This window comes from Lactuca sativa, chromosome 1, assembly GCF_002870075.4.
Source record: "Lactuca sativa cultivar Salinas chromosome 1, Lsat_Salinas_v11, whole genome shotgun sequence".
Taxonomy (NCBI): domain Eukaryota; kingdom Viridiplantae; phylum Streptophyta; class Magnoliopsida; order Asterales; family Asteraceae; genus Lactuca; species Lactuca sativa.
Genome location: NC_056623.2, coordinates 199,265,133 through 199,278,111, shown reverse-complemented (window position 1 = coordinate 199,278,111; position 12,979 = coordinate 199,265,133). Strand labels below are relative to the sequence as shown.

General features: G+C 31.6%; 2 protein-coding genes and 1 long non-coding RNA gene across 9 annotated transcripts; 2 read left to right on the top strand and 1 right to left on the bottom strand.

Annotated features, from left to right (window-relative positions):
• Window positions 1-371: 371 nt before the first annotated feature.
• Window positions 372-3,550, top strand: LOC111882494 (DNA-damage-repair/toleration protein DRT111, chloroplastic). The gene is made up of 2 exons (XM_023878859.3): window positions 372-1,352; window positions 3,113-3,550. The coding sequence occupies exons 1-2, from the start codon at window positions 495-497 to the stop codon at window positions 3,407-3,409; spliced, it is 1,155 nt and encodes a 384-aa protein (XP_023734627.1). The 5' UTR covers window positions 372-494; the 3' UTR covers window positions 3,410-3,550.
• Window positions 3,551-3,982: 432 nt separating this feature from the next.
• Window positions 3,983-5,676, bottom strand: LOC111882502 (uncharacterized). Its single transcript, XM_023878868.3, has 3 exons — window positions 5,443-5,676; window positions 4,437-4,589; window positions 3,983-4,302 (listed from the first exon to the last, which is right to left on the bottom strand). The coding sequence occupies exons 1-3, from the start codon at window positions 5,556-5,558 to the stop codon at window positions 4,200-4,202; spliced, it is 372 nt and encodes a 123-aa protein (XP_023734636.1). The 5' UTR covers window positions 5,559-5,676; the 3' UTR covers window positions 3,983-4,199.
• A 2,126-nt stretch (window positions 5,677-7,802) lies between these two features.
• Window positions 7,803-12,752, top strand: LOC111882503 (uncharacterized). 7 transcript variants are annotated; one of them, XR_006184104.2, is made up of 5 exons: window positions 7,803-8,048; window positions 8,148-8,678; window positions 8,763-8,951; window positions 9,087-9,140; window positions 12,506-12,752. It is a non-coding gene; the product is annotated as an uncharacterized LOC111882503 (long non-coding RNA). The 7 variants fall into 7 exon arrangements; XR_006184105.2 differs by having other exon boundaries at window positions 7,820-8,241; window positions 8,503-8,678; XR_002847166.3 differs by adding an exon at window positions 10,139-10,277 and having other exon boundaries at window positions 7,837-8,678.
• Window positions 12,753-12,979: the final 227 nt, after the last annotated feature.

The following is a 12,979-nucleotide window of genomic DNA, read 5'->3' as shown; positions in this document are numbered from 1 at the left end:
AAAGGGTTAAGGCGGATATAATTGATAAGGAAAACAAAAGAAAAAAATTTTAATAAACTTTCTTTTATAAGGTAATATCCTCTAAAACTAATGGATTTTCGCAGTTAAAATGATAAGATCATACATGAAAAAGAATTCGCAGATGACATCAGCTCTTACATATCAAACATAGATTTTCCTAATTAACGTCTCAAATTGACGTCGTTTTTGAAAAAAAAAATCGCGGATGATCATTGCAAAAAAATATTATAGTTATATGATAATTTTTATTCTTTTGAGGTAAAATTAAAGATAATAATTATTATGGACATTTTCTCAGGCATTATTTGTATTTTTTTTTCTTGTAAATTGTTTTACCAACGATGGGGATGAAATAAAACAGAATGAACGGGTAAGAGGTGAAGCTGTTCCTCGTTACTTCAAAAGCCCTATTATCGCAAGTTCCAGATCACGACGATTCTTCTCTATATTTCTTAATCGTTGTTCATCAAACGATGCTTGGTGGATTATACGGAGACTTACCTCCTCCATCATCAACAGATGAAGATTCTCATAACAGAATCACCAATCCTTCCTCAAATGTCTGGTCTAGCAGTGTCAAAATGGCACCACCAACACTCCGCAAACCATCTTCTTCTTCACTCATCCCGCCCCCCAAAACCCTTTTGAAACCCCAACAAACCAAACCCAGAATCGTCAATTCCACAGCAGTTGCCCCTCCGGTGCCAGATGTGATCACCAGAAGCTCATCGTCGTTCCAACCGGCTCTTGTGGGTGTCACGTCGTCGGTGGTAGAGGAATACGATCCCGCTAGACCAAATGATTACGAGGAGTACAAGAGGGAAAGGAAACGGAAAGCCGCCGAGGCTGAGATGAAGAGAGAACTCGACCGGAGGCGGCAAGAAGAGGAGGAAAGGGAAAAACGAGATAGGGAGAATATGGAGAAAGATAGAGAGAAGGATTATAATATCTCCGGCGAGGAAGCGTGGAAGCGCCGTGCTGCCATGAGTGGCGGCGGCGGTGGTAGTGGTGTCCCTAGGAGGTCGCCTTCTCCACCTGCTGGTGGTGCTGATGGATTTAGTATCGAAAAGTCTGAGACAGGTGGTTTGGGCGTTGGTGCTGGTGGACAGATGACTGCTGCACAAAGAATGATGGCTAAAATGGGATGGAAAGCAGGTCAAGGATTGGGTAAACAGGAGCAGGGGATTACGACTCCATTAATGGCGAAGAAGACAGATAGGCGAGCTGGTGTTATCGTCAATGCTAGTGAACCTAAACAACAGCCAGAAAAGAAGGCAAAAGGTGTTAACATCAATGGTGTTCCTACCCGTGTTGTGCTTCTCAGGAACATGGTAAACATATTTCACTAAATTCCTTTCTTCAAACATGATTTTCAACTTTTTATCTTGATCATATATCGTCGTTAACTTGGCAAAAAGATCTTAGCCATGAAAATTAGTAGGATAGAGTAGAGAAAGCCTCATTAAATCTTTCATAAAATTTCATGGTATATGTTTTGCTTAATGAGAACATCTAGTTCTTATATATGTTCTTTCCCTTTTTCTCAATAGAGTTCAAATAATAAGAATATGATAGGTACATTTGAGGAAATGGAAGTAATAATAAGTAAATAAAGCCAAATTTTTTAGGACCTAATAAAGAAATCCTCATTTCCTTTTCTTTCTCTTTAATTTGTTCTTTTTGTATTAAGTTAAAAACAACCCTTCTATGCTTACTTAGGCCCTGTTTCATCTTTTTACCCATTAAGTGATGTCTTTATAATGATATTTGAGAAAAATAATGATACACTTGGTTAAATGGAAGAAAAAAATAACTGAGTGCAAATTTTGTGAAAAAATAAACACCCATATAGAGCTTACTTGATTCAGGGGCTGTTTCTTTTTAACTTAATGAGCTTAATGGAACACTTAAACCTTGCTTAATGTATTAATACACTAACCCTTTACCTATTTGCCCTTCCGTTTTTCTTCCCAACTCCTCTCACATAAAGTTGATGAATATAGTAAAAAAAAAAAAGAATGTAGGGCTAAAATGGTCAAATCCTTTATTTATTTGCCCTTCTTAGGATGTTTGAATTCAGGTCTGAAAGAATATACTAATTCATAATGAATGTAAAACTTTTGGAAACAATCATGCTGTTTTTGTAGCTATTTTGCACTTAATCTGTGTATTTATGATATAAGATATGTATATTCTTTGTCCTTAGGATTATAATATCGTATATGAAATTATAGCTCCATTTATATGCAACAATCAGAGCTTGTATTCATTGGTATACTTAATAAAGTGGTAAGGCAGGGGCAGTTTGGTCATTTTCTTAGTTCAGTCGGTGTAGGATGTGCATGTGAGTGTGAAAACCTGATTATGATTATAATTTTATGATTATTTAGGGTCAGAATAACCAGTGCATTGCTATAATCCAAAACAATTTAAGTATGTTCTTATTGTGCTTAAAAAAATGTAAGTACATGGTAGATTTTTCTAAGTAAAATGTTGTAATAGAAAGAAGGGTTAATCTCATAAAAGACCTTATATTTTGTGTTTTTTTCCGGAATAAACCTGAACTTTATTTTTTGCCTGAAAAAGACATTGTAATTTTTCATTTTTTTCCGAAAAAACCCTCGAATGTCTTTTTTTCCCGAAAAAAAAACTTGAACCTTCTAAATGCTTCCAAATAAACCCTCAACATTTTTAGTTTTTCTCGAAAAATCCCTCACGTTTTACAATTGTTTTTGGAAAAAAAAAATGACTAAAAGGGCCTGATCGGAAAAAATAAAAAAACACAAGGTTTTTTTCAGGCAAAAAATAAACTTGAGGTTCAATCCGGAAAAAACACAAAATATAAGGTCTTTTATGAGATTTACCCTAGAAAGAAATAGAAGTTTTCATAGTACAATGCCTTAATAAGAAAAAAACACTTTAAGTAATCGCAATAGAAAGAAATGGAATAAAATTAAAGTTACAATACTTCAATGAAAGTAGGATGCTATAAATAATTCACAAATAAACTAAAGTACTTAGTTAATTAACCCCATAAGTTGATTTCTACATAAAACAAATGATATATGATTATTTTTGAAAATCTTTGAAGGTGGGTCCCGGCGAGGTAGACGACGATCTAGAGACCGAAGTAGCAGAGGAATGTGCAAAATACGGGACGGTGACACGAGTTTTGATATTTGAAATTACGGAGCCGAATTTTCCGGTGGATGAAGCGGTTAGAATATTCGTGCAGTTTGAGAGATCGGAACAAGCTACAAAAGCACTTGTGGATCTTGAAGGTCGGTTTTTCGGGGGTAGAGTTGTCCGTGCAACTTTTTATGAGGAAGAAAGGTTTAACACCAATGAGTTGGCTCCAATGCCCGGGGAAGTCCCCGGATTTATCTAGAAATTTTTAGGGTTTTCGGTTTTGTTGATACTATTTTTTGGATTTTGTTACATTATGGAGTAACTTTTATGATGTAGAAGCTTTTATTTTGTAATCAAGATTTATAATGTACAAGTTTATTTGGGTATGTTCATAACTAAATATACATGTTACATGGTTAATGTGCTAACCATGTCCCTTCAATAGGTTTAGAAAGATTAGGGTACTTTGATATTTATTTTTTACACTAACCCTTTTTAGTTGATATTTATATTTTTTTTGCTTGATGTGTTTAAACTAGTGATTTTCTTAATTTTATGCAAAGATAAGGAAAGAAGAAATTCTTCATTAAATCATGACTTGTTCTAGTGTATCATTATATTATCAAATATTTTTTAAACATAATTTCTCCACACATTTTTAAGCGGATGAAGCGATTTGAAATCCAAAATGGTAAGGACACAATATATGGAGGTTTGGGTTTGAAAATAATAGCCTTTTTTAATTCTCTTCCAATAAAAAAATTGTTTTCATTCCTCTTATCTCAATTTGACCATTTACGTTTAGTTAATAAGATCATAATTATAAACATGATTGTAAGAATACAAATGCAAAACCCCAATTCGTCTCATAATTATGTCATTACACAAAATAAATCCTCCTTTTTAGGCCTTATGTCAAATACCATGTCAAAAGAAAGTGAACTTTCTTAAAGGAGGAAAGAAAATTAAAAAAAAATTGTAAAAAAAGCATGTAAAAAATATGAACTTGACGTTGAAAACAAAAAAAAAAAAAAAAAAAACATCATATTTCACTGAGGTATTTCTAGATCCGGCCTTCTGTCGAGAGTTTCTATTGTTGAATCATCAGGGAAAGCATCAGGATATGTGGCTTTAATCTTTGCTTTTAAACTCCTGAAAGAAAAATAAAATATTGTTTTAGGGTTAAATGCTAGAAATAGTACAAAATAAAGCAGATATATTATAGCAATAAGTTATAAAGAACTCAAAAAGACTAAAAGATAATAACTTGTAACTTGTAAACCAACCTCAGCTTTTGAAATATATAATCAAGGTCCAATTTCATGGACTTTAAGAGACGTGTATTTGTATAAAGATCACTTGACACCTCAGCATAACAATTCTCTGAATAATCGTTAAAATGTGAAAGCACTGCATTACTATCTTGCAAACGCCCCAATCTGCAATTATATAAAAAAAACATACTTTATAAATTTTGACAAATGATAAGTTACCTTAATAAAAGGTATTTACAATTTAAAGAAAATTTGAATTAAGGAGGTATGTACAATGAGAAAGATTGCAACTTTTTGTCCCACCCAATTCCCAAACAGGTGGGGGACAAAGGGCTCACTCTTGATCTTTTGTTTGTGAAAAAGACGTAAATGCCCTTTTCATACCCATCATCAAAGATAGTTTACAAGATTAAGTTTTTTCCTCTTTAGGTCCATTAAGTCGAAAAGAAAAAACATATCTTGCTTACATGATTAATTTAGGTCTCCATTAGGTAAAACACAGCACAAGATTAAGTTGAATCATGTTGTTTCTCAATCTTTTACATGTAATTTGTCCACATTTTCCCTCTTATTAATCAAGAGACTGATGAACACAAGAGTAATAAACGTAATAGCTATATCGATACTTTCTGACACAGCATGATAGAAGAACACCAACATCTTCCAAAATAAAGATAAAAATCTCTTTTTTTTGGTGGGGGATTATAAATACTAAGAGGATGCTAAATTTGGCACAAAAACGAATTTCGATTCATGAGATTGAATGGATAAATGCAGTGAAAGATTCTCAAAGGGGCTCCGACATTTTCATGTTGATTGTGGAATTGAAGTACAAAACAGCCAAATTTCCAATCAATATTAATTCATGAACTGGCATAAATAATCGCAAGCATAAAGATAAACATATAAACACAGAAACATACACAGAGTACATGTTTGAGTGAGAGGGGGCATGTGAAAAGCATACAGATCGGGAAAGCAAATTCAAATTGGGAAAGGGAAAGGGAGAGGAGGGTACATAATATGCTGCAATTGCTTTAAAGAATCCATATCCTGCGAATCGATTAGGGTTTTGAACTCCTGAGAAAGCTCTTCAGATGCTGCTGCAATTGCTTCTTTCTCCGATTGCTCCATTCTTTCGTATCCGCTCAACCGCTTGTTGGGATCGATTTTGTGCTTCGTTAGTTTGCTGCTCCACCAAGGAGGTCTCAAAATATTTTTAGGCAAAAGTGGCTCTTGATTTATGGGGTAGAAAAAAGAATTTATAAAAATATGTTTGGATTATATATATATATATATATATATATATATATATATATATATATATATATATATATATATATATATATATATATATATATATATATATATATATATATATATATATATATATATATATATATATATATATATATATATATATATATATATATATATATATATATATATAAAAGTTAGCAACAGTCTTTTTTGTCTATTTCAATCCCTGTAGTTTCCATATGATCCTTTAGGAACACTATAGTCTCTCCATTTTAGAGTTTGGCCACACCAATTTTCAAATTCATATTCTGACCACATTTCTTTGCGTTCTTTTGCAGTTTTAGTCTAAAGTCATTGATTTTTGGGTAAATGTCACTATGACCCAACAAACTAACACTTTTTGTTTTAAAAGGTCCATGATCATTTTTTTTGCATTTAAGGGGTGTAAACTTGATATTAACCTGTTAATCTAGGTAACTTACCTCCTACTACCGGTTTCTCATGCCAAATATAAATAATATCAAATAATATGGCTTACTTATTCCACCGTGGATTCCCTTTGCCTTACATTAGGACCCACAATGTAAATCACTTCAAAATTTAACCATCATTTATGTTTACTGTACTCCTCTATTCACCTTCATATCCGACACTCTCCTTAACCACCAAACCCCCACCACAGCTAATATGCTTCTGCCCCCGACCAACTTATCACCGAAAAATCAATACCATTGATTATGCAACCATTACAAATAATCGTTTATGATTCGGGAAAGATTTCAGTTGTAGCCCTAGTTTTACCAGATCTGAATGATGGAAATGATGGCGGCGATGCTTGTTGATTTGCCACAGACGACGGTCATAGTTGTTGATTCGCTACAAAACGAAGACGACGATGGTTGTGATCCACCACATACGGAAACGACGGCGACGTTGGTTGTTGATCTGCCACAGACAACAACGATGGTTTTTGATCCGCTACAAACGATGGTGAAGATGGTTGTTAATCTGCCACAGATGGTGGTCGCTAAGAACCTATTCATGTTCATGGGACAAGTACTGAAAGATTGGTTTTTGTTTCACCCCTTCACTTCTAATTTATTGGTTTGATTTTTGTAAGAGGCGGTGGTGGTTTGGATTAATGTTTGATTGCAGATGATCTGAAATTTTTTTCTAGGCTTTTTAGTGTTCTGAGTTTATTAGATTTTCAATGTGTTGACAGTGATTGGTGGATGATGGTGGGAGAGGTAGGTGTCAGATGGTGGTGTTGGTGGTGACCCGAAATCTTTCATGTAGATGTAGATTGATTCCACTACAAATCTTTCACATCCTTCCCATAGAATCATTTATGATTTAGAATTTTGCTGCAGATTGATTTTGAATAGTTGGAATTACCAAGTTGCAATGTTTGTGCTACCATTAGTGTTTTCTTCGTCGTTATTAGCTTCTGGTAGTGTTAGCTTCAGGTGGTTGTATATAGTGGCTTCAGTGGTTATAGATGGTGGTGGTGAAATCATTTAATGAAATGGATATTAAACTTGCTAACTGGACTTCTTACCGGTAACAAGTTAAGAAATTCAAAAATAAGGACATTTTAAAACATAAAAATCAAGTATACACCCTTGTAATGCAAAAAAAAAAAGATAAATGACCTTTAAAACATAATGTGTTAGTTTGTTGGGTCACAGTGACATTTACCCTTGATTTTTTTATTTTTTTTCCTTTTTTTATTATAGCATTTCACAGTTTTTCACAACGTGGCTGACTTTTGGGTTTACTTTGCTTACTCATCAAACTTTTTTCCTAGACACGTGGTATGTGTTTCTTTTCCACCGTTTTTTCATTGTTGACCATAAAGAATCACAAACCTACGACCTCTAGATCGATTTCGTCATTCATCTCTATCTTCTCCACTTCTTCCATATTTCACTGTTGTCTTTGGGCTGTGATCATTGGAAATCGGTTGCGCCTCCGCCGTTCTATTCAGGGGGTGTTTGACTTAGCTTTTCAAACTCCAAAAGTCCTTTTTGGAAAAGTTACAAAAAGTCAGGATTTCCTAACTTTTCCAAAATGTTCATTTTCCTTATGTAAAAAGTAACTTCTAAAACTAGTTCCAAAAAAAACTTTTGGGCGTGAAAAAGCTAAGCCAAACACCCTCAAATCAATTAAGGAGTTTAGTGTTACTTATATAGCAGCCGGTGGTGGTCAATTGGGTAAACTGCGATAATGAATATTTGGTAAATCGAACCGACTTTGGAAACAGTACTATTTGGTGGAGCATCACTTACGATAGCCATCGTCGATAACTTGAATAGAAGATTTCCGAATGTGTTGTTGTTGCAAGCACGAACTAATTTGAAGCAGGTATGCTCTGCTTTTTATCAGTATAGAGGTTAAGTCACCACCATTTTTGCTGCTTTTCAAACCATCTCTTCCCTCCTTCAACTCTGACCACTGGCCTAGATTACATGGACTCTCTATTTTAATGGACGACGTCGACGAGTTTTCAACTTCTGTCGTCATCAGATAGCTAATGTACACCAGAGAAATGTGCTATGTAAGTATCCTCTATCTTCACATTTTGTGACCCTGTGAATGTACGTTGAAGTAGTTTACGTCAGCAATTTGACAGTAATTCGGTCAAATTCTACCAAAATAACCTGAAAATGTTCAAGATTAAAAACCCTAACGTGGTGTTTGGTGATAAAGTTAACTTTGTTGATTTGGAGTTTATTGATGTGTGTTTTCCTAATTTAAAGTATCTTGCATTGATTTATGGTTTTAGAGATGATTTTAATGACATTGTTCTTCAGTATAGTTTGTAGAGTGAATTTGAATATGAGAATGTGAGTTTTTAGATCTTGAATGAATGATTCTTGGTAAACATTTTGTGGTTTGGGCTGCGTGTTTACTTAGAAGATGTCGGTGATTAAAGAAGTTAGTAATTCATGGATTTGTTTCAGAGTCTCAAACACATGTCACTCTCGTATGTTGGTGAGTTTTACTTATTTGAACTTATAAGAAATCAAATTCATGTTGATGTTCAATTTCTATATGAATATACCATTTTTTTTCCAGAATTGTTTCAAGATTCGGGCTTTTGTGTTACTAGGCATGTGGTCGTGGGTTTCATTGGCGATGGAAGAGAAATCACACCCCAACCCGTATGTGGGTTTCCGTTCAATTGGGAAAAACTAGGTTGGGGAAGAGACTGATGGAAGAGAAATGACACCCGCAGCTTATGTTGGTTTCCATCTGATTTAGAAGGTTTTGTGAGCAATCATTTCAATTTTCTGCACACAAAGCTTGATTACGCTGTTTTTTTTTTTTTTTTTTTTTTTCCAAAACTGAATGTTTTACTTCTTGATGGGTGTAATTTGGTGGATGCCGATGCACTTCCAGTTGCTTACAAAACTTGTCATGTGACATTGGTTCATAGAGCCAATCTCAGGTCTGGTGAGTATATCTTCAATTTCTTCAAAATTTTCTATTTTTAGATTTATGTTAATATCATACTAACCATCCGATTTACAAATTATCACTATGAACTTCACTTAGATTTGTTTGATTTTGGTCAGTAAATCTATATCATCATATTCAATAAGTTAGGTAGCTTGAATGATATATAAGCAATTATTTTTTCATGGAATGTTTTTTTAAGCCTTTGGGTCCAAGGGTAAAATGGTAATTTTTAGAAAGTTATAGCTGGGTATTTTGTATTTTTTTTACCTCATCAATTTTTTGAATTTTATGGGCATTCTGAAACTATGATGCCTAAATAAGAAAAAAAAAAGAGTAAATTATTGAAATCGTCCCTATGGTTTGGTCAAAATTGCACGTTTGGTCCCTAACTTTTCTTTTGCACTCGGATCGTCCCTATGGTTTGATTTTATTGTGTTTTTCGTCCCTTGCATACATAAAGTTAGGGACCAAATGTGCAATTTTTACCCAACCATAGGGACGAAAAACGCAACAAAATCAAACCATAGGGACAATCCGAGTGCAAAATAAAAGTCAGGGACCAAACGTGCAATTTGAATCAAACCATAAGGACGATTTTAATAATTTACTCAAAAAAAAATTGAATATGTTATAATGATATTAAAGGGAACTTTGTCGCTATAATACGAAATAATTGAAATCTAACTAAAATTTACATTATTATTATTTTTTATTTTCCTTATACTATAAATACATATATTGGTTTTTCTTTTGTTTTGTAAATATATAGATTGGTTTTTTTTTGTCTTTTATATAGAAGAAGGAATAATTATCTATTTAACTTCACCCATCTTTATTCTTAACAACACAGCATACATTCATCACACCGACATCACACACCATACCCAAAGTTGGTGGGTTTTTTTTTTTTTTTCCTTATTATAGATTTTATCCTTCTACTTTTCCATTACAACATTTTACCTTTAAGCTGAATGTACCAATCTGGAATGCAGGAAGTTTCTTTTTAGCATGAAAAAGGATTTTGACAACAATATTTGAAGTTGTGTTAGGGTTTAAGTTTTTATATCAACGGATAAGACCAAATGCCAATAATATTTTTTCAAGTCACTCACACAAACCAACACCAAAAAGGTAAATTTTCTATCAAGTGCATATTACTGTTCATATCAGATCATAAATCAACATATCACCTATATTGTGATATTTCTTCTATATTTTACACTCTTATCTTCTAATATATATATATATATATATATATATATATATATATATATATATATATATATATATATATATATATATATATATATATATATCTGAATATTTTTTGGTGTCATGAAAAAAGGCCATAGTGGAAACAAGAATGTAGTATAAACAACTCATGAGGTTGAACGCTAAATCCGTAGTTCAGAAGATCCCTTCACAAAAATTGTGTAATTCAAAAATATTGGATATGGTTCAGTTTTATAATTCGAACCCTAGAAGAAATTATAGGTTCATCTTTAAGATTCAGAAATGTAATAACCAGCTACTAGCAACATACTTTCCTTTTATTTTATTATCTATAACATTCTACTTTTGTAACATACCATATTTTAGCTGGAAAGTATGCATATTGATCATCAAATTGATCTTAATCCATATTGTGTTCCTTATCCACATTTATTATATCATATGAATTAGATTAAATGACTATTTTACCCTTCCAATTCAAGAAAAAATTCATTATTCTACAATTATTTTGCAATAATTAAGCACGCAAGTGTTTACAAGTATCTTGGAGCATTTTAGTATCATACAATTATTAACTACTAGGCGAATGTCCGCGCGGTGCGCAGAAACACCTATGTAGTTAAAGTCTTTACAAATATATGTTTTTTTAATATAAAAATAACATTGTTGTTAAATTTGATATAATAATTCGTATACTAAACTGATATAATATATTGATTATTTTGACTTATATGATAATATATACATCTATTATAACTGCATAATCTCAATCGTTTGAATGATTTTTACCCGTGAGTTACACAAGAATAAAACTAAATATAATATATGGTTTAATGTTATTTATAGTTGTTATTACTAATAAAATTTTTAAAATTTATATGCTTAATGTTTTAATTTTTATCATTATAATTAATTAAAACACCGACACATTGTTTTTGATTTTAAAGGTAACAATATAATCATTTATATAGAGTTATTTTTAACTATTGTTATTGTAAGTTATTTTAAGCTACTTATTTGAAAACTTTTAACGATTATAAAAATATTTTTAGGAAATATTTAGTTAAATTGAGATTACAATTTAGTTTTTGCATTTATCACAACAATTTATCACTTTTAACTATTTATAAAATATTTTTTGGTTTTTTAAGTGGAACTAAAATTTATATTTAAGTTGACACTGTAATGTTATATTCAAACTAATAATTTAACTATTTTGTCCAAACTGTTCAAAATTTGTAGCTTTAAAGTGATAATGGTTTACATACAACAACATTTTAAATCTAATAAATTAAGTATAATATGTTAAAAGTTAAAGACATAACTTTATAAGTAGAAGTAACGATATTATTTTAAAATTGAATTTTAGTTTATTTATGATTACACATATTTATTTAACCTTATTAACCAACTTAAAATTATTATTAGAAAGACACTACAATTTATCACTTTTAACTATTTACAAAAAGTTTTCTGGGTTGTTTAAGTTAAACTAAAATTTATATTTAACTTGACCTTGTAATGTTATATTTAAATTAATAATTTAAGTATTTTATACAAATTGTCCAAAATTGTATCTTTAAATGATAATGGTTTACATCCAACAATATATTAATACTAATAAATTAAGTATGATATGTTAAAAGTTAAAAAACATAATTTTATAAATAGAAGTAAATATATTATCTTAATATTAAATTTTAGTTTACATATAAGTACACTTTAGGGTTGATATTTATTTAACTTTATTAACCAACTTATAATTATTGTAAGAAAGAAATTGAAAAGTCATGGGAGTTTCAAATTATTGTGGTGAAAGGAAAAATGCATGGAAGTTTCAAATGAATGTGGTGAAAGGAAAAATGTTTCCTTTATAATATAGTATGATATGATATGATATGATATGATGCCTTTAACAAAACACTTTTTTCTGTGATTGAAGACAACAGTTCCTATGGGTATGAAAAAAAATTATAATAAATAAACCGTATTTTTTCATCTCCTTATTATTGACTCGACTCATGAATTTCCAATGTGTTTTTCCTTATTTTTTCATTCACAAGGCAATGAATGGTTGATAATGTTGATTAAAAAAAAGTGACCCTCTTGAACTTTTACTACCGCAGCGTCCAAGCCACCACAGTCAAGCAATCTCATCATCAACTTGTCATCCGAAGTCTTCAGCACCGCAATGTGTATCTTTACTTAGTTTATTTTGTCTATTCTGTAAAACACTCTAATGTCCAGTATGCCTTGCATAACTACTCTTAGAGTTGTAAACCTGTCTCTATAAATAGAGATCATTTCTCATGTAATCAGTACCGGTATGAATCACTCTTTAATTCTAATACACATCTTCAAGTTCTCATTCCATCTTACTTATCAAAACTTCTTACTCTCATAATCAATTATCATCTCTCTTCAGAGCAAGTCACTTGTGACTTAATCACTAAGCTAGATCTCACTTACTAACTTGGTTTGAATGTATTCCTAGTTATGAATCTGTTTCTGTGTATACTTGATATAACAATTGTTGTCATTTACATTTCTTTACTTTTCCGCATCTAACTCACTAACTTCTAACTCTTAATATTATTGTT

Excerpts from the sequence above, each read along its gene's own strand:
- LOC111882494 (XM_023878859.3), top strand. The coding sequence starts at position 495 with ATGCTTGGTGGATTATACGGAGACTTACCTCCTCCATCATCAACAGAT. Across the intron at positions 1,353-3,112 it reads TTGTGCTTCTCAGGAACATG|GTGGGTCCCGGCGAGGTAGA; the intron begins GTAAACATATTT and ends AAATCTTTGAAG.
- LOC111882502 (XM_023878868.3), bottom strand. The coding sequence starts at position 5,558 with ATGGAGCAATCGGAGAAAGAAGCAATTGCAGCAGCATCTGAAGAGCTT. Across the intron at positions 4,590-5,442 it reads AAGCAATTGCAGCATATTAT|ATTGGGGCGTTTGCAAGATA; the intron begins GTACCCTCCTCT and ends ATATAATTGCAG. Across the intron at positions 4,303-4,436 it reads TATATATTTCAAAAGCTGAG|GAGTTTAAAAGCAAAGATTA; the intron begins GTTGGTTTACAA and ends TTTTTCTTTCAG.